The 20,765-nt window shown below is 64.3% G+C and overlaps 3 protein-coding genes across 10 annotated transcripts in view; 2 read left to right on the top strand and 1 right to left on the bottom strand.

Annotated features, from left to right (window-relative positions):
* Positions 1–1,347: 1,347 nt before the first annotated feature.
* LOC105471929 (caspase recruitment domain family member 9) lies at positions 1,348–11,524 on the top strand. 3 transcript variants are annotated; one of them, XR_981405.2, is made up of 13 exons: positions 1,348–1,998; positions 3,455–3,653; positions 4,091–4,228; positions 4,389–4,693; positions 4,834–5,013; positions 5,098–5,241; positions 5,468–5,593; positions 7,649–7,840; positions 8,207–8,248; positions 8,647–8,692; positions 10,251–10,327; positions 10,523–10,995; positions 11,080–11,150. XR_981405.2 is itself a non-coding variant. In XM_011724764.2 (13 exons), the coding sequence occupies exons 1-13, from the start codon at positions 1,588–1,590 to the stop codon at positions 11,174–11,176; spliced, it is 2,034 nt and encodes a 677-aa protein (XP_011723066.2). In that variant the 5' UTR covers positions 1,348–1,587; the 3' UTR covers positions 11,177–11,524. The 3 variants fall into 3 exon arrangements, 2 of the variants coding, with proteins under 2 accessions (XP_011723066.2, XP_011723067.2); XM_011724764.2 differs by having other exon boundaries at positions 10,919–10,995; positions 11,080–11,524; XM_011724765.3 differs by having other exon boundaries at positions 1,880–1,958; positions 10,919–10,995; positions 11,080–11,517.
* Positions 11,525–11,588: 64 nt separating this feature from the next.
* On the top strand, positions 11,589–13,575 carry LOC105471927 (DNL-type zinc finger). The gene is made up of 3 exons (XM_011724757.3): positions 11,589–11,982; positions 12,356–12,495; positions 13,296–13,575. The coding sequence occupies exons 1-3, from the start codon at positions 11,755–11,757 to the stop codon at positions 13,462–13,464; spliced, it is 537 nt and encodes a 178-aa protein (XP_011723059.2). The 5' UTR covers positions 11,589–11,754; the 3' UTR covers positions 13,465–13,575.
* Positions 13,576–15,912: 2,337 nt separating this feature from the next.
* The window catches only part of LOC105471924 (G protein signaling modulator 1), a 44,418-nt gene continuing 39,565 nt past the window's right edge, over positions 15,913–20,765 (bottom strand). For 4 of the 6 annotated variants that reach the window (XM_071078623.1, XM_024789793.2, XM_071078626.1 and 1 more), the window contains 3 exons: positions 19,580–19,736; positions 18,882–19,090; positions 15,913–17,435 (listed from right to left, as the gene is read on the bottom strand). In XM_071078623.1, coding sequence (XP_070934724.1) covers positions 17,229–17,435; positions 18,882–19,090; positions 19,580–19,736 — 573 coding nt within the window. In that variant the 3' untranslated portion in view covers positions 15,913–17,228. Of the gene's footprint in view, positions 17,436–17,715; positions 18,098–18,881; positions 19,091–19,579; positions 19,737–20,765 lie in introns of those variants that run through there. The other 2 variants (XM_024789792.2, XM_071078622.1) reach the window with 1 other exon arrangement.

The following is a 20,765-nucleotide window of genomic DNA, read 5'->3' as shown; positions in this document are numbered from 1 at the left end:
GCCGGACACAGGCTGTTGTGGTTTTATTGTCCTGAGATACTGGGCAGTGTACAGGGATCCCCCACCCGACTGGGGTCAGGCCACTGCCTGGTGGCTGAGCCACCCTAGTGCAGGCAGTTTGGGGACAGGCAGGGTGCTGGGGGCCCAGCACTGGGGTCCTCAAGGCCTCCTGTACCCTGGCTGCCCTCCCAGCAGAGAAGCAGGCTTTCGCCCATTTCATGGAAAGCACCTGTGGCTTTGTTCTTCATGCTGAGCCAGCACCCTCCCCAGATGGCTGCCAGCCCTCGCACCGCCCCAGCTGACCCAGGGGGTTCCCTGGAACAGGTGACCTGGCTACCCAGACATGATGGCAGCCCCCACAACTTTCACTGTCCTTTTGCCTGGGCCTTTCTTGGCATAAGACCAGCCCCCATCTTCTCCGTCTGTCCCCTCACTCCCTTTCCTTCGTCTCTGTGGCAGCAGCGCCCCCAGGCCCTTTGCTCTCTGGGTTTCACTCCCTCACTGGAAGCACCGTGGGGCCTCAGCCCTCGGCACCCGGCAGACAGGACGGTCCCATGGCCGCCGCGCTCCTGAGCATGTGTTGCTGTGCCTGGTTCTCTAGCAACTGGTGCCTAGTCTCCTGGTGGCCACTCTGACCTGTGGGTTATTTAGTGGTATATTATTTAATTTCCAAATATTTAGGGATTTTCCAGATACCTGTTACTGATTTTTAGCTTCCGACATGGTTAGAGAACATGGTATGTGTGTTAATTCCTAAGAACGGACACCACAGGGAAATCACTGGGGTCCCTCGTTTTACAAGCTGGGGAATCACTGGGTCATGAGGGCCTGGCGCCAGCTCAGGCCCACTCCCCAGCAGGGCCCAGGACGGCGTTCCTGCCTGCACACTCGCTCATGCTGCTGGTGAGGGGCCCAGCCTGGAGTGTGGCATTCCCGAGAGCCCCAGAGGACCCCTAACTCCACTCCTCAATGCATGATGTCAGGCCTGAGGGCCGGGGGCTGGGAACGGTTAGGCGAGCTCCGCACCAGCTTCCTGGCCTTCCAGCCTGGCAGACCCTTCTCGAAGCTGTTGGGTGGCAACTCGGTTCAACCAGCTTTACCGGGTGAGGCGGGGCCTGGGGGCTCCCAAGCCTGCAGGGATGAGGCTCCAGCAGCCCACACGCTGAAGTGCACAGTTCAGGGCAGACTCTGCTGCCCGTTGTCTGTGGATGGGGGGGCGAGCTGTGCCCTGCCATCACCAGTGCTTCTGAAGCTGGTTTGGGGGACCCTGGGAGTGGCCTCAGTCCTCACGTGCATCCTGGAGAAGAGCAAGGATGCCTCGTGACAAGGATAATGATATCGAGCGACACTTCTCCCCCGTGTGCAGCTGGGTGGTGGCCGGTGCCATGGCCCCTGGCAGGCTGCAGTGGCCTCCTGGGCTCCATAAGGTGGGCTGCAGCCCTTTCATGACCAAGGCGTGTGCTGGGCATGCTGTGTGGCTGTGTGCCCCCCTGCACATGCCCTGCCCCGCTGTCCTGAGATGCCGGCAAGGGCAAGGGTGTCCGCACAGGGCAGAGCATGCCCTCCTGAAGAAGCCTCCAGAAACCTATGACCAGGTCAAAGCGGCTGGGTGCGGTCTGGCCTCATCCAGCCTCCTGGGGGTCTCTGCTGTCTCTTCTACTTGCCAGGTGCCCGGGCTGGGCCTCTGGGGCATTCTCAGGACCCCTGGCCCCCGGCCAGGCTGGGAGGGCTGAGAGCAGTTTTCCTGTGGAGGGCAGAGGACTTCCACTTCCGTCTGCCTCTCGGGGCCTCCTGGGCTGCACGAATCAGAAGGCAGGCCACCAGGGACTGTCCCCCTGTGGGAGGACCGGCGGGACTGTGGAGTTAAGCCATCAGGAAGTGCACAGGCGTCCGGCACGCTCCTCCCTCCCTGCAGCCCCAGGCAGCATCTCCCCGAGGCTCCGCGTCCCAGGCTCCTGGTGCGTCTGCCGTGCAGGTGGCTCCTTGGAAGACCCTCAGGTGGGTGGGTCTGGTACTTTTCTGAAAAGTGACCAAGAAGGTCGGCGCCGGCTTCGTTCAGAATCCTGGCGCTGATCCCCACAGAGCAGCATGAGGCTTCCCACAGGCAGCCAGGCAGCCTCCGCCGCGCTGCCCCATCCCTTTCATGGCCACTGGGCGGAGACATGTTCATTTCAGTGGCATTACGGTGGCAGGTGGGACCCTGCATTTCAGGCTGGGGAGGCAGGAAAGGGGCCCAGTGTTCCCAGGACTGTCCGCTGTGTGGCCGGTGTTTCTATTCAGCCCCTTGTCTGTCAAAACTGTCCTGAATGGGGTGACAAAGTACAGTGGGAAGTTGAGAAATTCTTCAAAAGACCAAACACTTCAAAAGACCAAGTGTCTCCAGGAGTAGTGACCCAGCTCCTTTAGGCAGGAAACCAGCATTTCCCAGTGGGGCTGGAGGCTGAGGACCGGGGACCTGCGTGGGAGGCAGGACCATGTGGCTGTTCCCAGCCTTGCCCCAGTCCCAGAGGGAGTGGCTTTCAGCGGCTGAGGCTTCCACCGCGCTGGCAGAAAGGGACAGCAGTGGCTGGTCCCAACATGGGTAGTTCTCTTGTTTCAGCCAGTGGGATGGGGGTCGGGCCTCATCGGGGGCAGGAGAAGAGTCCAGAGATTCACGGGTGCCCGGCACCTAAGAACCTGGAGAAAACAGCACAGCAGCACTCCTGGCCAGCCAAGGGCAACACCGACAGCCCCTCCCAGCTTGCGGGGCCGGCGGGGAGTGACAGAGGCACGCTCCTGTGGGCAGCTCTTCCCGGCCAGTGCAGCGACCCTGGCAGCTGCAGCAGGGCTGGGTGGCCACTCTTGCATCATCAACAGCCGGCCATGGAGGAGGGAGGGCACAGCGCGGGATGTGAGCAGGCGTCGGTCAGGGGAATGGGGAAGTTCCGCCAGAACCGGCTCCCCCAGCTGCTGCCCTAGTGGGAGGGTCATTGGCCAACCTGCTCTCACCCAGCTTGGGCTGGCCGTAGTGCCAGGCAGGTGCCCACAGCTCCTCCACCCATGGAGGTGGCTGCCCCTGTAGGCTCCAGGGCGTGGTGGGAGTGTCCAGGAGGCAGAGGCCAGAGGCGAGTCATGCCGTGGAGGCAGTTCCTCTCTCAGACCCCATCTGTGTCTCCCCCGCTGCATATCTGGGTGACACGGATGGCCAAGGGGCAGGAGCAGGGGCTGGGAAAGGCTGTGGAGGGGCCCTCGGCTGGTCTGGCGGGGAGCGGGTCACTGTGTCTCTGCTCCCTCCCTGGGGGATCCAGCATGGGGATGGGACATGGAGCTGGGTACCTCTCCTGGATGCCCCTGGGCTGACCCCCTCGACAGCCCTGACGAGAGCCCTGGCCCAGCGTCTGAGAAGGAGCGGGAGCCGGGCCTGGGTGGGGGCAGGAGCCGGCGTCACTCTCAGCGGCTGCCCCACACCCCCCAGCCTGCCTGCGAGGCCATGTCGGACTACGAGAACGATGATGAGTGCTGGAGCGTCCTGGAGGGCTTCCGGGTGATGCTCACGTCAGTCATCGACCCTTCGCGCATCACGCCCTACCTGCGGCAGTGCAAGGTCCTGAACCCCGACGATGAGGAGCAGGTGCTCAGTGACCCCAACTTGGTCATCCGCAAACGGAAAGTGGGTCAGTGCTGCCCCGCAGGCCCCAGGCCCCAAACCCAACCAAGGAGCCCGCTTGGAGGTGGCTGCACGCTCTGCCACCCTGACCCTCGACCCCAGGAGAGCCCCGCCTGGCTTTGCCCCTGGCCTCCCAGTGAGGCCCAACCTCAACCCTGGCACATGGCCACCCTATCCCCCAGCCTCTCCTGCCAGCTCGGTGCTGCCAAGAGGGGCAGTGGGACTCCCACCACAGCGGGGGCTCCTGAGACAGCCAAGGGATGGGTGGACAGCACTTTGTCCCCAGCCTAGTACCAAGACCCACAGGGTGCCTCATCCACGACCCAAACCACAGCACACCTCATCTGCATCCCAGCCTCCACCTGTCCCTGCCCCCGGGCCCACCCACCCCAGCCCTCTGCCTCGCCTGTGCCCCGCCCCCAGTTAGGCCCCTCTGGCCCGCAGGCGTGCTCTTGGACATCCTGCAGCGGACCGGCCACAAGGGCTACGTGGCCTTCCTCGAGAGCCTGGAACTCTATTACCCACAGCTGTACAAGAAGGTCACGGGCAAGGAGCCGGCCCGTGTCTTCTCCATGATCATCGGTGAGTGACGGGGAAGGCGGTGGTGGGGGCGGGCAGTGGTGCTGGGTCCTCTGCCCAGCCCCCATCCCTAGGAGCCCTGAGCTCCTGCCACAGCGCAGGGCGTGATAGAGCTGGGCCACCGGGGAACACAGGCACCGTCTAATGCTGGCGCGGCCCACAGACGCGTCCGGGGAGTCAGGCCTGACTCAGCTGCTGATGACCGAGGTCATGAAGCTGCAGAAGAAGGTGCAGGACCTGACCGCGCTGCTGAGCTCCAAGGATGACTTCATCAAGGAGCTGCGGGTGAAGGACAGCCTGCTGCGCAAGCACCAGGAGCGGGTGCAGAGGCTCAAGGAGGAGTGCGAGGCCGGCAGCCGTGAGCTCAAGCGCTGCAAGGAGGAGAACTACGACCTGGCCATGCGCCTGGCACGCCAGAGCGAGGAGAAGGGCGCCGCGCTCATGCGGAACCGTGACCTGCAGCTGGAGGTACGCCCACTGCCCCCCGGGGAACCAGGCCCCCCTTGCCTGGCCTGGTGGGGTCTGCAGGCTGGGGCGGTCAGGGGTGGCCCCGTGGGTCCGTTGTCACCACCTGGAGGGGACAGCTGGGCTCACCGGACCTTCCGCAGATTGACCGGCTCAAGCACAGCCTCATGAAGGCCGAGGACGACTGCAAGGTGGAGCGCAAGCACACGCTGAAGCTGAGGCACGCCATGGAGCAGAGGCCCAGCCAGGAGCTGCTGTGGGAGCTGCAGCAGCAGAAGGCCCTGCTCCAGGCCCGGGTGCAGGAGCTGGAGGCCTCCGTCCAGGTGGGGCCGCAGGCAGGGCGGGTGCAGCCTGGGCAGGACAGCCGGGGCCTTCCCAGCCAGGCCATTGCCTTTTGCCCCCTTCAGGAGGGGAAGCTGGACAGGAGCAGCCCCTACATCCAGGTACTGGAAGATGACTGGCGGCAGGCACTGCGGGACCACCAGGAGCAGGCCAACACCATCTTCTCCCTGCGCAAGGACCTCCGCCAGGGCGAGGCCCGACGCCTTCGGGTAGGAGGGCAGGCAGGGCGACGCGGCTCCTGGGGGCCAAGCCACACTGGGTGGGCTGAGCTCCGCCCACTCCGTGCCTGGAAGGTGGGGCCTGGGGACTCCTATGGCCTCCCCCCACATCCCAACTGGCCTGATCACATGCTCCTGAGCCCCTGCCCCGAGTACACCCCAAGGGCCAGAATGGGGGGCCTCAAGCCTGTGGGGGCTGAGCTGCCGCCCCTTGCAGTGCATGGAGGAGAAGGAAATGTTCGAGCTACAGTGTCTGGCCCTGCGTAAAGACTCCAAGATGTACAAGGACCGCATTGAGGCCATCCTGCTGCAGATGGAGGAGGTTGCCATTGAACGGGACCAGGTGGGCACCTCACGGGGCGGGCAAAGCACCCCACTCACGGGTGGGTGCACAGGGCCACACCCCTTGAGGGCAGTTGTCACGGAGTTTTTAATCTTTGTTATTTGTTTTTGAGATGGGGTCTTGCTATGTCACCCAGGGTGGCCTCAAACTACTGGCCTCAAGCAGTCCTCCGGCCCCAGCCTCCCAGAGCGCTGGAGTTGCAGGCTGAGCTGCCACACCTGGCCTGCTTTTTAAATGACAGAAGTAATATTTAACATTAAAAAAAAGTAAACAGTGATGAAGTCAATACTTCCCTACCCCAGCCTGCTCTCAGGGAAAACCGTGTTCAACCTTCCGGCTCCACCTTACAGACTTTTACCTGTCATCCATCTATCCAACCATCCATCTATCTATCATCTATCTATTTATCTATCAATCATCTATCATCTATCTATCAATCTATCATCCATCTCTCAATCATCTATCAATCAATCATCTATCATCCATTCATCTATCATCTATCTATTATCTATCACCTATCTATCTATATATCTTTTTGATTTTATGAAAACATTCTGTCTTGTTTTACCAGTAGCTTTTTTTAATCTTGAAAAAAGACTTGGCTGGACGCAGTGGCTCTTGCCTGTAATCCCAGCACTTTGGGAGGCTGAGGCGGGCAGATCACTTGAGCCCAGGAGTTCCAGAGCAGCCTGGGCAACATGGTGAGATCCCAACTCCATAAAAAATACAAAAATTGGCCGGGCATGGTGGCTCATGCCTGTAATCCCAGCACTCTAGAAGGGCGAGGCAGGTGGAACACTTGAGGTCACGAGATCAAGACCAGCCTGGCCAGTACGGTGAAACCCCGTCTCTACTAAGAATATAAAAATTAGCCGGGTGTAGCGGCGGGCACCTGTAGTCCCAGCTACTCAGGAGGCTGAGGCAGGAGAATCACTTGAACCCAGGAGGCAGAGGTTGCAGTGAGCTGAGATCACACTACTGCACTCTAGCCTGGGTGACAGAGCAAGACTCCAACTCAAAAAAAAAAAAAAAAAAAAAAAAAAAAAATTGGCGTGGTGGTGCATGCCTGTGGTCCCAGCTATTTAGGAGGCTGAGGCTACAGCAAGTCACCACTGCGCTACTGCACTCCAGCCTGGGCCACCGGAGTGAGGCCTGCAAGGCCTCGAGTGCTACATGCTGTGAGCCGGATAGAGCATCACGGGGCAGGGCTGTGTCTGCTTCCTATGCCCCGTCCCGAGTCCCATCCTGGAGGTTGTCTCCAATGGACACCACTGCTTCTTCGGCGAAATTCTGGATGGCAGTTTGTCCACATCAGGAACCTTAAAACGAGACCCCTGGGGCCATAAAGCAAGCCCTGGCCACCATGAGAGCAGCACAGGCTCAGAGCTCCTGCGCGGCCCCACCACAGCCTCACTCGCGCCTGGCCCACCCCAAGATGGGGAAAAAAGGGCAGATCCAGTCGTGCCCCCATGGGGGTTGGTGTGGCTCCCAGGGCGAGGGCTCCCACGGGGCTGTGCGGGAGCAGGTTGGCCAGGGATTAGGGAAGCTGCCAGCCATTGCTCCAGTCCAGCGGCAGGTGTTAGGTGAGGGCCTCCCAGCCTCGGCTGCAGGGGTGGTCACCCCGTCATGTTTGCACGTTCGCTCCTGTACCTACCTCAGCATCCGCAGTGGGGACAGGGGTGGTGAAGAGTGCTGCGCTCATGAAGGAGTTTTAGCCATGGACAGTCAGGGTCTCCATATCAAGCCGCATCCAAAATTTATCAAATGTGCACGTGTGTGTGTGTTGGGGGGGCCGGTGCACAGCACACGCTGTGTCCACCGGGGGTGCAGGCTTGGGAGGAGACAGAAGGGCAGCAGGGACAACTGTCACCTTTACAATCCCTCAGATGCTGACTTCATGTTCACAGAGCACATAAAGGGAGGGGCTGTGGCTAGCCTCCACACCCAGCGGCTTGACGTCCTCCGGGGCCTCTGCTCGGACCTGGGCAGCCAGGCCGAGGGCCCAGGGCGAGCTTGGGGGCCTCACTGAGGGTCGGCCTTGCACTGTCCCATCAGGCCATTGCCACACGGGAGGAGCTGCACCTGCAGCATGCCCGGGGCCTGCAGGAGAAGGACGCGCTGCGCAAGCAGGTGCGGGAGCTGGGTGAGAAGGCGGATGAGCTGCAGCTGCAGGTGTTTCAGCGTGAGGCGCAGCTACTGGCCGTGGAGGGCAGGCTCAGGCGGCAGCAGCTGGAGACGCTCGTGCTGGTGGGCCTGGGACCTGGGGCAGGGAGGGGAGCCAGCGGGTGGGACGCAGGGCCGGGGGAACATGGGCCTTCCTGACCCAACCCTCCTCTGTGACGGGCCCCCACCTAACCGAACCCCTCCTCGCAGTGGGGTGAGGGCACAGGAGCAGCTCAGGGCCCCAGCAGGAAATGGGGCTGCAGGGCCGGGGTGGGTGCTGGGCCTGGCCATCAGGCAGCCTAGCACGTTGCTCTGGGCATGGAGGGGGCCTGGCGTGGCTAAGGGCATGCCCAGGGCTCCCTGGAGGATCCCGCTCTGTGCCCTGCCCACCCTGTGCCTGGGGAGCCCTCTGCCCCCACAGCCCACCCACCCCGTTTTCTATGACCACAGAGCTCTGACCTGGAGGATGGCTCACCCAGGAGCTCCCAGGAGGTGAGTGAGACCCCAGCCGGCACGAGGCTGGCCTTCCTTCACCTGGGGTCCTGGCTGAGCCGCCACCAGGCACAGCCCCACACTGCCCGTCACGTGGCCCTGCTCAGTGGGCTGGGCTCGGTGGAGGAAGAGCAGGTGGCCAAATGCTAAGGCCTCCGACGGCTCAAGGGGTAAGGCAAGGCATGGACAGTGCCCAGCTCCTGCATCCTCATGGCGGGACCTTCCTGGCTGGCCTCCCCCACATCCGTCTGCTGAGCACCTGAGTCTCTGAGAAGCTCTGTGCAGGGGGTGATGGCAACGGCCGCACCCAGCTGAGGGCCAAGGGCTGGGGTGGGCAGTGTGGCCGGGTCCAGTCCTTGGGGGGTGACCTAACGAGACATCTTGCCTCTCTTCGGAAGCTCTCGCTCCCCCAGGACCTGGAGGACACCCAGCTCTCGGACAAAGGTAAGGTGGGGACGGCAGTGCACCCGGAGGCCTCCCGGCTGCCCCAAGCGAGGCCCATCTTCAGCACAGGCAGCCCGTGCCGCAATGCCTGTCTCAGCCCCCACAACCCCCACCCCACAGACGGAAACTAGGGCTGGGGATAAGTAAAATGGCCAAGGTCACCCAGAGAACAAACTACAGAGCCCAGTGGAACCCGGGGCCCAGCTGGTGGGACAAGTGTCCCCTGGGGTGGAGAGTGTGAGCAGGCCCACTGGGCAGCCCCCCGGGGTGCAGAGGTGAGCAGGCCCACTGTCCTGAGAGTGTGGGGCCCCTCTGGGCAGCCCCCTGGGGTGCAGAGGTGAGCAGGCCCACTGTCTCGGCTGCTCCAAGCTTCCTCCTGGGCAGAGGGAGGTGGTGATGAGCAAATGCCCAGGGGTACAAAGCTAGAAAGTGGGGCGAGACGGGGCCCCACGTGGCTTGAGGGACAGGGCCGAATGCAGGGGTGGCCAAGGGCCTGCTGTGTCCCGGTGCAGTGGGGGTAAGGCAGTGGTGGGGGCTTCTAGGGGGCAGGGCAGGCCCCCTGTGCCTCTCTGGGGGAAGAACTGGAGTGGCTGGCTGGGAGCAGCCCCCGAGTGCCCAGGAGCGGATAGTGGTGATGAGGTAGGTGTTGGCTCTGAAGGTGGTGTGAGGTGGGAGTCGGGGAGGACCCAGCAGAGGGGCCCTGGGAGGCTGCGTGGGAGTTGGACGAGCTTCCCGAGCACCAGGCTGTGGCCTCCAAGCAGAGGCGGAAGGGGAAGGAGGAGCCGCAGATGGGGAAGTGAAGACCAGCACGTTTGGCCGCAGCCCAGAACACTTGAACTTGGGGACGCCAAGCCCCCATGTAGGCACAGAGGCGAGCAGACCCGGGAGTCCAGCTCAGGCACTGCCACCATCTCCCTGGGTGGCTGTGGCAGGAGTGGGGGCAGGCATGAAGGTCCGAGGGTGAGCAGGGGAGGGGCTGGCTCTAAGGAGGGGTTGCCAATGGCCAGGACAGCCCCGGCCTGGCCCTCCCCACAGCGGGGCTGAGACTGGACATACATGGTTTCTGCCCAAGGGTCCTGACCCCTGGTCTGCCCAGGTCCTGGCGGGTTCTGAGGGGGTCTAGCCACCTGAAGGTTCTCTCCCAATTGTGCAGTACCCCTGCCCCCGCCACTGTAGCTGTTTCCAACTCTCTCCCCAGGGCCGCCATGCCCACAGATGCTTTGGAGTGATGGGGGACAGTGCTGCTCAGGCCAGGGTTTAAGCTCCCCTGAGGTCTGGGAGGCCTTCCTGCCTGGGGGGCAGCCAGCCTCGGGGAGGGATGGTCACTGGCAGGAGCGTTGGGCCTGGGCTGGCATCTGGCGGCATCCTGGAGCAATGAATGGGCAAGGGAGGCCATAAGGCCTCAGTCTCCTCTACAGAAGGCAGAGTCTACACTGGACCCATGTGGGGATCCCACCAGGCCCACAAGGTGTCCGCAATGCCGGGGAGGGGTGGGGCACCCTTGCTGTACGTGGCCCTGCAGGTGGGCAGTCCCCACAGGCACGACTCTCCTTTCCAGGATGCCTGGCCGGTGCGGGGAGCCCGGAACAGCCCTTTGCAGCTCTGCACCAGGAACAGCTTTCACGGACCCCCCATGTAAGGCTTCCTCAGGGTGGGGTCCCCCCAGCTGTGGGCCTCACGGTGGCCGATCCCAGGGAGGGTGGCTCCTCGCCCTAGGCACCCCCTGCAGTGGCCCCGACGACGGCTGAGGGGTGACCACAAGCCCTCAGTGCTTGGGGTGCGGTTGTCTGGGGCGCGAAGTGGATCCCCCTGTTTTCTTGGGTACTGCAGCAGCTTCGGGGGGCTTGGAGGTGGACGTGCCTGGTCCTGGTTTCTTTGGGGACTTTACAGTGGATGCGGCGTCAACCCTGAGTAGGTGAACACAGGAGTCCTGAGAGCAAGGACTACCTCGGGCTTTGTTGTAGAAACAATGGCCAGGAGCCCAGGCCGGAGCGTGGCTTGGCCTCCTGCCTGTGTCTTGGCATCTGAAATGCAGGCTACCCACACCGGCTCACTCCCCGGGTACAGGCAGGTCCCAAGCGCGGCGAGCTTGGCGCTGAGCTGAGGCTGTCTGAGCTCCCCGCCTCCCCACCAGTCTGCAGTTACCGGGGCCAGTGGGGGTGCGAGAGAGAAGGGAGGGTGCCCTCAGGGGAGCCGGCCGGAGCCCAAGCCTTTCCCCTTCTCCAGGACGCAGGCCTGAGCAGCGGGGAGCCGCCTGAGAAGGAGCGGCGGCGCCTCAAGGAGAGTTTCGAGAACTACCGCAGGTAGGCGGGCGGCCCCCAGGCTTCTCCAAAACGGGCTGGGGAGCTGCAGCCGGGTCTGCGCCTGAGACACCTGTGTCTTCGCAGGAAGCGCGCCCTCCGGAAGATGCAGAAAGGCTGGCGGCAGGGGGAGGCGGACCAGGAGACCACCGGCAGCGACAACACGGACACTGAGGGCTCCTAGCCGCGGCAGCGCAGGCCCCGTCCAGGGCACACCCACCGGCCCGGCCTCCCGCCACCTGGGGGTGCCGACGCCCTGGGGCGCAGACTTCCCCCGAGCCGTCGCTGGCTTAGCCTGGAAGGAGGAATCTGGTGCCCTGAAAGGCTGAGCCGGGCAGCCTGGCGTTGGGGGCTGTTTGTTAAGCGGCACTCAGCTTGAGGAGGCCATGCGGGTGCTCGCCACCCCCATGCACACGCCATCTGTGTAACGTCAGGGTCTATTTCACCATGTAACACACAATACATGCATTCATTGTAGAAGTGTGAGAAAACACGGCAGCTTAAATAAATAAACAGCACGGGTGACCCGCATTCCCGCTCGGACACTCGCGCGCAGCCCCGCGGCCGTCCTTCCTCGCTGCGGGGCCTCGGTGTCCTCCGGCAGCGAGCTGCACGTGGACGCAGGGCCCCATCAGGCCGCCAGGGGGCGGCCGAGCGCAGCGCGACCCCAACCCGGAGGACGGAAGCCCAGGAAGGCCGCTTCCGCCTGGTGCCCACTTCCAAGATGGCGGCAGGGCGGGGCTGACGGAGCTGGCGAGCGGGATGCTGCGGGCGGTGCTGGGCGGCGCGCCGAGGCTGCTGAGCCGCGTGCAGTCCCGAGGGCCCTGCGTGAGGCGGCTGTGGGGCCGCGGGGCCCGTCCAGAGGTCGCGGGGAGGCGGCGCGCCTGGGCTTGGGGCTGGCGGCGCTCAAGCTCCGAGCCGGGGCCGGGGCCCGCGGCGGCTCTGGGGCGCGTGGAGGCTGCGCACTACCAGCTCGTCTACACCTGCAAGGTGGGCACGCGGCGGCACGGAATCGGGGACAGACCCGCACCTGGCGCTACACAGCCTGCGGGGAGAGGCGGCCCGCCAGGGCCTTCCTGCAGGGGGCGGGGTCAAGTCAGAGGAAGGGGTGGAGCCACAACTTGGGGCGAGGTGGGTGTAGGGCCTTCTGGGAAGGAGGGGAGGCGGACCATGAGGAGGAGTGGAGCCGTTTCGGGGGCGGGGCCTTCCCGGGAGAGGGTGCGGTGGGGGGGGTGGAGCTATTTCTCGGGGGCGGGGCCTTCCCTGGACGGTGAGGTGGGTGGAGCTACCCCTCGAGGGGCGGGTCTTCCCGGGAGGGGCGTGGCGGCGCTCACAGCCTCACCAGCTGCCCTGTCCCAGACAGGTCTGCGGGACTAGGTCCTCCAAGCGCATCTCCAAGCTGGCCTATCACCAAGGCGTGGTCATTGTGACCTGCCCCGGCTGCCAGAACCACCACATCATCGCGGACAACCTGGGTTGGTTCTCGGACCTGAATGGGAAGAGGTGAGGCCTGTACCCCAGGGCTGGGCCAGGAGTCCACCCAGAACCCTGGCCTCCCTGGGGGAACCATGCCCTAGTGTGGAGGTCTATAGATCTCACCTGGGCAATCCAGCCACCTTATCAATACAAGATACACAGTTAAATTAGAATTTTCTATAACCCCCAGATAGCTGTTTAGTTTAAGTATGCCGGAAGTAAGGGTTGTGTTTTCATTTGCTAAATCTTGCCAGCCCTGTGGCCCTGCCTCCCTGCCTCTACCTGCCCTCTGCCCTCACTGCCAGTCTTGTCTCTCTGGCGTGGTACTTTTTTGCCCTCTGCCGTCTCGGAGTGGCTGGCCCACGGCAAAGTGTGGAGTGTGGGCCAGGCGGTGTGGCCTGGGCTCTGGCCGCTGGGAGAGCAGTGGAGGTGGTGTTGGGAGCCTGGTCCGGGCTTTGCCTGGCCGGGAGGTCCTGAGCAGGACAGTAACAGTGACAGCAGGTCTGAGACCAGCATGCTGGGCACTTGGTGGTACCTGGGCCTTGGAGCTGGGGCTGTGCTCCCATCAGACCTGGGGCTGCAGACTCTTCCCTCTGGCGCATAGGGGGCAGGAGCAGGACTGGGTTCCTGAGGTGGCACATACTGGCAGAGAGACAGGGTTGGTGAGGGCACACAGGCCAGCATCTGAAGTGCCCACGTGGCCTGATGCCACAGGAGTGCTGGTCCTGGTGCTTGCAGCTCTGGCCTGGCCATGGGGCACCCTGAGGGGACTGAAGTGCAGGGTGAGCGGGGGCCCTGAAGAACCTTGTTGCCTCCCTGCCTCCCAGAAATATCGAAGAGATCCTGGCGGCCAGAGGCGAGCAGGTGCACCGTGTGGTGGGCGAGGGGGCCCTGGAGTTTGTTCTAGAGGCTGCAGGGACTCCCACATCTACTGCTGCTCCAGAAGCAGGTGAGGATGAGGGTCCCCCGGGCCGTGGCAAGACGGAGCCAAGCTGACCCCTGTGCTTCCCAGCACTGTGGGACTTCTGCCTTCCAGAAGGATGTTTTGGCCCTGGGCCTCTCTGGACATGGCCTGTTTTCTATCAATAAACAGACATTACTTCCGGATGCTGGGGCTGGTGGCCCTGGTGGCATTTCTTTTTCTGGAGTTAGAATGACTGCTCTGAATCCCTGGTGCTGCTGGGTGGGACACTGGAGCCGCAGGACCTCTCGCCTCACCAGTTCCTCCTACACGGAGTCGCCTTGGACTTGCCCACAGGGGCCACAGTCTCCTGGAAAGGGGGCTGGATGTGGAGTCAGAGCCCCTCTTGTTTGTCACTGCGTGACTTTGAGCAGGTCACCACCCCTGTGAGCCTCAGCCTTCCTCTGCAAGCCCCTTGCCATCCCCCTGGCCAGCTCTGGCGGCCTCCCTTCCGTGAGCCAGTGCAGACCTGAGCCCTGGCCCTCGGCCGCTGGCTGTCGGTGACACTGAGCAAACCGGGCTGCTTGCTGGCCCAGGCAGGACGAGCAGCTATGGTGTGGCCACGTGTCGGGAGCTCCAGGCCCCTCCCGGGGGAGCCATCTGGGCCTCCTCCCCTTGGTGGACGGCGCTCTGGATGCCCCGGGCCCTCCGAGGCACGTGGGGTTTGTCTCCCAGCCTTGTTTGTGCACAGGATGCTCCTGTGCTGATGAAAGCGAGCACACGCAGGGGCCTGTTTATTTGCAGAAGCGTTCTGGGCAGTGTGACCTTCAGCATTAATCACCCACCACACTCTGGCAGGAAAGAGAATGGGGCGAGGTGGGAGGTGGAGGCAGAACTGAGCACGACAGGGACCCAGTGCAGCCCCTGCCAGCAGGACCCACCCGGCCGGGACTGCCAGCTCACATCCGGCCCGTGGGAGGCCGCGACCTGGTGGCATTGTTCCCAGCGAGCTTGTGGTGTGGGCTTTGACTGGATTACCCGTTCTCTCAGCCAACAACCCTCTATTATTCCCACCCAGAACCTTCTGTGCCATTTGTGGAAACTGTCCTCCTCTCGCTGAGCCACCCGCACCCAGGCCTGCTTCTCCATGGAGGCACTGACTGGGGGTCTCTTGGGGGCCTGGAAGTGCAGAGGCCAGTGGGCTGGGCTTGGCTTGGGTGCCTCACTGCCTCCAGAGGGCCTGGACCAGCACGTGGGGAGGTCCAGGGAGCCGTCGGACCTGGAAGTGCAGGATTCGAGCCGTCGGACCTGGAAGTGCAGGATTCGAGCGAGGAGAGTTGCTCGGGCCAATCCCTCCTCTTACAGTTGGGGAGATGGAGGCCAGTAGTTGGGTTGTGGATGTTACCGTGTCTTTTTTCTCTGGTGCCAGCACCTCTGGGCCCAGGTTGGCCCTGGAGGGACACCCTTCCCAAGGCTGGCACGTTCCTAGAGTAGAGAAGACCTATGGCCACCCCCAGCGTGCCCGACACATCCCACCAGCTTCTGCCTGAGGTCCCCCTGGACCCTGTCTTCCTCCGCCCTTCCCTCCCCCCAGCCTCACTGCCACAGCCAGGTTTCTGCAAGGGGCTTTGCCATCCTGATCTCCCAGCACTCTGCCCCCCCTGCCTCCAGGACATCCCTGCCTCCTGGGGACGGCTGCTGGCCTGGGCATCCCTCACCACCGTGTGCCTCTCTAAGAGGACTCCTCAGCCGCACCTTCGGAGGCTGTCCCATGCGTCAGCCAGCGGCGTGGGGGGCACTGCTGCACCTCCCTGGCTGTGATCCGTCCCAGGCCCTGCACAGTTACTTGGACCCTGTGTGCATGTACCGCCACCCGCAAGCCGGCCGGGACCCCGGACCTGGAGTACACATTGATTCTGGTTCCCAAGGCCCCTTCTGAGGTGGAGGCGGTAACGGAGTCAACCAGCACAGAGGCTGTGGCTGCCAACGTGGCCAGATGGGCTGTGGCGAGGGGCAGCCGAACTGCCCGGCGCAGCTGTGTGTCCCCCGACAGGGGCCCTGTGGGGGTGCTGCCCACCACAAGCAGCGCCCAGACAAGCCCCAAAACTGCCGATCTGCCCCCAGCTCCTGTACTGTGGCTCAGTGTCCAGACCCCGAGCCCAGCCGGATCAGACTCCAGGAAAGGACCTCCCCCCACTGGCTGCAGGGTGAATGGCAGCAGGCTGGGTCCTCAAGGGGCCGTGGGGCTGACCTGGGGGTTGCTGCTTCGGGGGCTGGCCTCGGCCACTCGAGTGTCAGCTCAGAGCATGCTCTGTTTCCCTAGGGGCTGGCAGCGTGAGGAGGTAGCGGTGCAGGAGTCAGTGGTGACAGCAGGCAGCCACTTCACCCCTCTGTGCCCCGGCTCCCCTGTGGTGAAATGCAGTGGGAACTCCATCTTTCTGAGGTCTCAGAGGGCCCAGACCGTGGGTATCTGTGGACACTCTGCACGCACGGTGCAGCCTCTTACCTGGGTCACCCCCGGGACTAAGGCCATACGGACCACACTCACTTGGCCGACTTTATTTTTCAGGAAAAAACAGAAAAACAAATGTACCTCTTGGGTTGGAAAGGACCCACTGACAACATGGCACACACATGTGAGCAATAAATACGCACATACATTCAAGTATGCAGGGGGGGCGCTACGTCCTGGAGACCCTGTGTCCGGGCACCTGTCCCTGCCCTGGGGTGTGGCCCTGCCCCTCCAGAGGCAGCTCACCTCGCCGGGCCCAGGACTGCCTCTCCATCCCAGCCTGAGAGCGGGCTCCCTCCTAGATGGAACTGCCAGCCCTGGGGGCTGTGGGGCCATGGTGAGGCCCCCGGGAGATGCCACGGCTGGGTCTGGACAGGAGCAGGCAACCTCAGGCCCATCTCAGGCTCCAACAGGTCCTGCCAGTCTCAGGATCCTGAACTCAGTGCCCTGTGAGCCCCCTCCCCATGGGGAGACAGCAGTGATGTCATCTCCCCCAGCTGGTGGGAGGAGGGGGGTTCTCATATCGGGGGTTCTGCAGGGTTGAGCTGAGTGAAGCCTCCCCAGCTTCCACTGACCCCCCACCTCGGGTGAGGGTCACAGAGCCTGGTGCCGTCTCCCGCCCTGACTGAGCACTGTGCCCGCTGCCAGCAAGCGTCCCCAGGACCAGGCCCTGCCCTTTTTCCTGGCTTGGGGGTTTGGAGTGTTAAAGTTCGTGCCCAGCCATTCCCTCTGCTTTACAGACAGGCCCAGCTCCTATCAAGGCCCCTGCAGCGGGGAGGCACCTCAGAGCTGCCCCTGCGGCCTGGTCTGGGGGGCCTTCTGTGGTTGCAGACCTCCTCCGGCCCGGGCAGGAGTGGGGAGATAGGCTTGGAGGGAGCCCTGCCCCGGGACGAAGCCTGCCACGTGGCCGTCCCAAGACCAGCTCTGGGGGGAAAGAACGTGGCCCTGTCCTTGGTGGCCCCGAGAAGAGGCTCAGAGACACCTTTGGGGAGAGTAGGGGAGACAGCAGGTTTCACATTTGGCAGGGCAGGACGGAACGAGAAGGGCTTGGGGGAGAGGGTGCGGGAGTCTGACAGCACCGGGTCGGGGCCGACACGCCGAAGACCCATCCGGCCTGCGGCGGGGCAGGAGGGAGCGAGTCCAGGGCCATGGGGGGCCAGCCCGGGATGAAGAACGCCCTCCCGCCGCGGGCAGCTCGGCCTGAGCCTGCTGCTCTGGGTCGGGGAGGCCGTGGGGCTGCATGCCCAGTGCCTGTCCTCAGCGATGGCCTCGGGAGGACGTGGCTGTGACTGTGAGCCCAGCGTCTAGGAGCGGGGGCAGGGCGGGCCTGGCGGTGGGCACAGGGCCTTAGCTCGCACCAGGCTGGCACTGCTGCTGGGGCTCGGGCGGGCCACCTGTTCCCTGCTCCGGGCCCCCGGCGAGGTCCACCCGCTGCTCGTCCATGCGCTTGGCCTGCACCCTCTGGATGAGGCTGAAGAAGTCCTCGTCCGGCATGGTAGGGCCCCGGGGCAGCACGTCGGGCGGCGGGCAGCGCTGGTCATCGATCCTGGAGGACTGAGTGGACACAGTGCGGTTGGCGGCCTCACCCTCCCCAGGTCCAGTGGTCCGGGTGCTGGTCAACAGGGGCGGTTCCGGAGGGCCGGCATGCACTGCTCATGGGCTTCCCCATGTCTACCCGAGGAATTGGTTCTGGGGCCTCCCTCGCTCTGGGGGCTTGTGCCGGGAGCCCGGGCCCTGCGCACAATCTTCTGGTGGCCCCGCCCCCACCCCCCAGGAGCCCACGGCAGGCCCATCCAGGAAAAGCAGGTCCAACGATTCCCACTGGGCATGGGTGCGCCAGGGCCAGGAGACAGTGGCTAGGTTGGCGTTGGACGCCTGCTCCCCAGATCTGCTGATCCCCAGGGACAGACATGCGTGGCCGTCCCTCTGCCAGGTCTGACGCTGGCAGGCCTGAGGTCTCAGCTTGCAGAGCCCGAACTGTGGCGCTCCCCAGGGCTCCCCCTTGGGTCAGGTGGCCGACCCCGTGGGCCTCGCCTGCTCCAGCGTGCAGGCCAGGGGGCCAAGGGGGCATCTGGGTTTCTCTGAAGGGCCTGGAGCAGGAGGGACGGGAGCTGGCACAGGCATGCATGTGGACGGGGGACTCTGGGCCTCTTGGGTGGGGCTGGTTTGGAGGCGGCTGGTCGGATGCCTGGCCCCAGGCCGCGGTTTCTTCTCCGCTGTAGGGAGGACGGCAGACCTGGAAACTCGCTGGCTTGGTGCATGGTGGGCCAAGTAGCCTCCACCGCCAGCTTGTTTCCAAGTCTAGGGACCCTGAACCCCTTCCCAGCAGTGGCTGCACCCCACAGGGATGGTGAGACCCCCAGAGTTTGAGGTCCTAGTTGGGACAACTGTTGGCTCAACAGTCCCCGCTCCGGCCACCCTACCTGGCTCACCCCCACACAGGTGAGGAGGTCATTCCCAGTGTGGCTGCCAGGCTGGAGCCCCAGCCTTGGCTCTGCCCTCTGGGGCTGGACCCTCCGCCCCTGCCATCCACTGTGTGGTTCCTGGATGGTCCCTGTTTTTGTCCCGCCAGCCGGCTGGCAGCCCTGGATCCCCCTGCCCTCCCCACTCTGGGGATGCTATCTGGCCTGTGTTTTCCCTGCCAGGTGTGGAGGGCTGGTGGGGAATCCCTGAGGCCATGAGCTCTAGGACCTATGACCCCCTAGCCCCCACCCTGAGTTCCTGCACAGTGGGGGGGTGGCACAGCCTGGGGGTGTCCTGGGGTTGCCTTCTGTGGGGGTCTCTGGTATCCCCAGCAGCCTGGGGTTCCCAGAAGTGGCGCTTCAGGCTCAGACACCCCTTGTCATCTGGTGACACTGGCTGAGTCCCCCAGGAGTCCCTCAAACATGACCTGAGATGGAGGAACCAGCACCCACCTCACCCCCCAGGACACACAAGTTCCCACCACACAAGTGGATGGCAAAGGTGCCATGAGCCATGCCTGCCCGGGCCGCAGCCCACCTGGTACTTGATGAGCATGTTGAAGAAGTCGTCTCCTGGCTCCTGGGGCTCGCCATGGCCTCGGAGGTGCCCTGCGTTGCTGTGGGTGATCCGAAGCCCCGGCAGGCTGCCCACGCTGGCCCGCTGGTCGTCCAGCCGGCGGCTCTGGGAGCTGGCGATGAGGTCGAAGAATTCCTCGGTCTGGGGCGAGGCCGTCATGGAGGGCTGGGCTGCGGAGGTGCAGAGGGCGAGGCCTGGGACCCAGTGCGGGGTCAGGCCCGAGGCTCGGGCTGCGGCCACAGTGAGCTCTGACCTCTGAGCCCAGCTCAGCCCACTGTGATCCTGAGGCCATGGCTCCCGGGGGAGTCTCCGCTGACCAGCCTAGGCAGCTCTCGGCTGCTCCCTCTGCTGTGGCTCCCACGCCCACCTCTGGGGCTTCCAGGGGGTGACAGGAGGACAACGCCGGTCTCCCACGCCCTGCCCACCCCCCTCCCCGAGACCGCCCGTGCGGCCTGAGTATGTTCCGGAGGGCAGACTGGTGACACGCTTCCCGGGATGCTGCTCTGCGGGGGCTGTGGAGGGCGCCCTTGGTGACGGTGCTCTGCAGCTGGTCTGCTGGTCTGTCCCCCAAAAGCTCCTCACTGGAGGCAGGACAGGAGCCCTGGTCCTGGCCCCTGCAGACAAGCCCAAGGGAGGGCCCGGCTGAGGGAGGCACTCACCGATCCTGTCCTCCAGCGTGGGGGCGGCCGTGGCCTCAGCAGCCCCAGCCTGGCCGTCATCCAGGGGACAGCGCTGGTCGTCCATGCGGCTGCTCTGGAACTTGGTCAGCAGGTCAAAGAAGCACTCCTCGTCTGAAGACGGGGCCCTTGGGATGCTCTGCGGAGAGAGTGGGGTCACTGCAGCCAAAGCTAGCCCCGCAGACCCCTGCACGAGACCGGGGGCTGCTTGCCCAGGCCACACACACTTCTGAGACCCTGGCCAAGGCTGGGACCCTCACCTGCCCCCTATCAGCTACCCCTCCCCCAGGACATGCCACCCACCCTCAGTACCCAGCTACCTCCCCCGGGACGTGCCACCCACCCTCGGTACCCGGCTACCCCTCCCCGGGACGTGCCACCCACCCTCAGCATCCGGCTACCCCTCCCCCAGGATGTGCCACCCACCCTCAGCATCTGGCTACCCCTCCCCCAAGACGTGCCACCCCCCCTTGGCACCCGGCTACCCCTCCCCCAGGATGTGCCACCTACCCTCAGCATCTGGCTACCCCTCCCCCAAGACGTGCCACCCACCCTCAGCATCTGGCTACCCCTCCCCCAAGACGTGCCACCCACCCTCAGCACCCAGCTACCCCTCCCCCAGGACGTGCCACCCACCCTTGCCACCCGCCGACTCCCCCCGACTTCTCTCCTCCCATCGCTGCCACCCCGGTCCAGCCCTCTGTCCGTCACCTGCCCTGGGCCAGCCTCGCCAGCCTCGGCCTGGAACGCTCCCCAGACATCCCGGGAAGCCTCCCGTGCCTCCTGTCCCTATGCCCACCACACCCTGTGTCAGCTCTGCCACGAGCTCCCTGCGTCCATGCCCCACACAGCCCTCACCGGTGTCTGCTGTGTGAATGAACTCGAGGGAATGAACTCCGCCCTGGGCCTCAGTCCACACACCCAAACAAGGGAGGCTGGAGAGCATGGTCTCCTGTGGCGCCCCCGAGGGGGCCCAGCTGAAGCAGGTCTACCCCGTGACCCAGCTTCACAGGCCTTGGTCTGCCCCAGGGCTGATGGGTGGCTGTGATGGTTCCAAGCCCCGTCCACCTCCCGAATGGCGCTGGCACACCTTGCCTGGCCCCAGCCTGTCCATCTCACGGCTGGTGGCCTCTTCCAGGCCTGCACAGTGCTGGGCTCACAACTGAAC

This window comes from Macaca nemestrina, chromosome 14, assembly GCF_043159975.1.
Source record: "Macaca nemestrina isolate mMacNem1 chromosome 14, mMacNem.hap1, whole genome shotgun sequence".
Taxonomy (NCBI): Eukaryota; Metazoa; Chordata; class Mammalia; order Primates; family Cercopithecidae; genus Macaca; species Macaca nemestrina.
This window is presented reverse-complemented; position numbering and strand designations above follow the sequence as displayed.

Coding starts and splice junctions, on each gene's coding strand:
- LOC105471929 (XM_011724764.2), top strand. CDS start 1,588: ATGACCAGGTCAAAGCGGCTGGGTGCGGTCTGGCCTCATCCAGCCTCC. Junction 4,694..4,833: donor ACCGTGACCTGCAGCTGGAG/GTACGCCCACTG, acceptor GACCTTCCGCAG/ATTGACCGGCTCAAGCACAG. Junction 5,242..5,467: donor GCGAGGCCCGACGCCTTCGG/GTAGGAGGGCAG, acceptor CGCCCCTTGCAG/TGCATGGAGGAGAAGGAAAT.
- LOC105471927 (XM_011724757.3), top strand. CDS start 11,755: ATGCTGCGGGCGGTGCTGGGCGGCGCGCCGAGGCTGCTGAGCCGCGTG. Junction 11,983..12,355: donor AGCTCGTCTACACCTGCAAG/GTGGGCACGCGG, acceptor TGTCCCAGACAG/GTCTGCGGGACTAGGTCCTC. Junction 12,496..13,295: donor TCGGACCTGAATGGGAAGAG/GTGAGGCCTGTA, acceptor CCTGCCTCCCAG/AAATATCGAAGAGATCCTGG.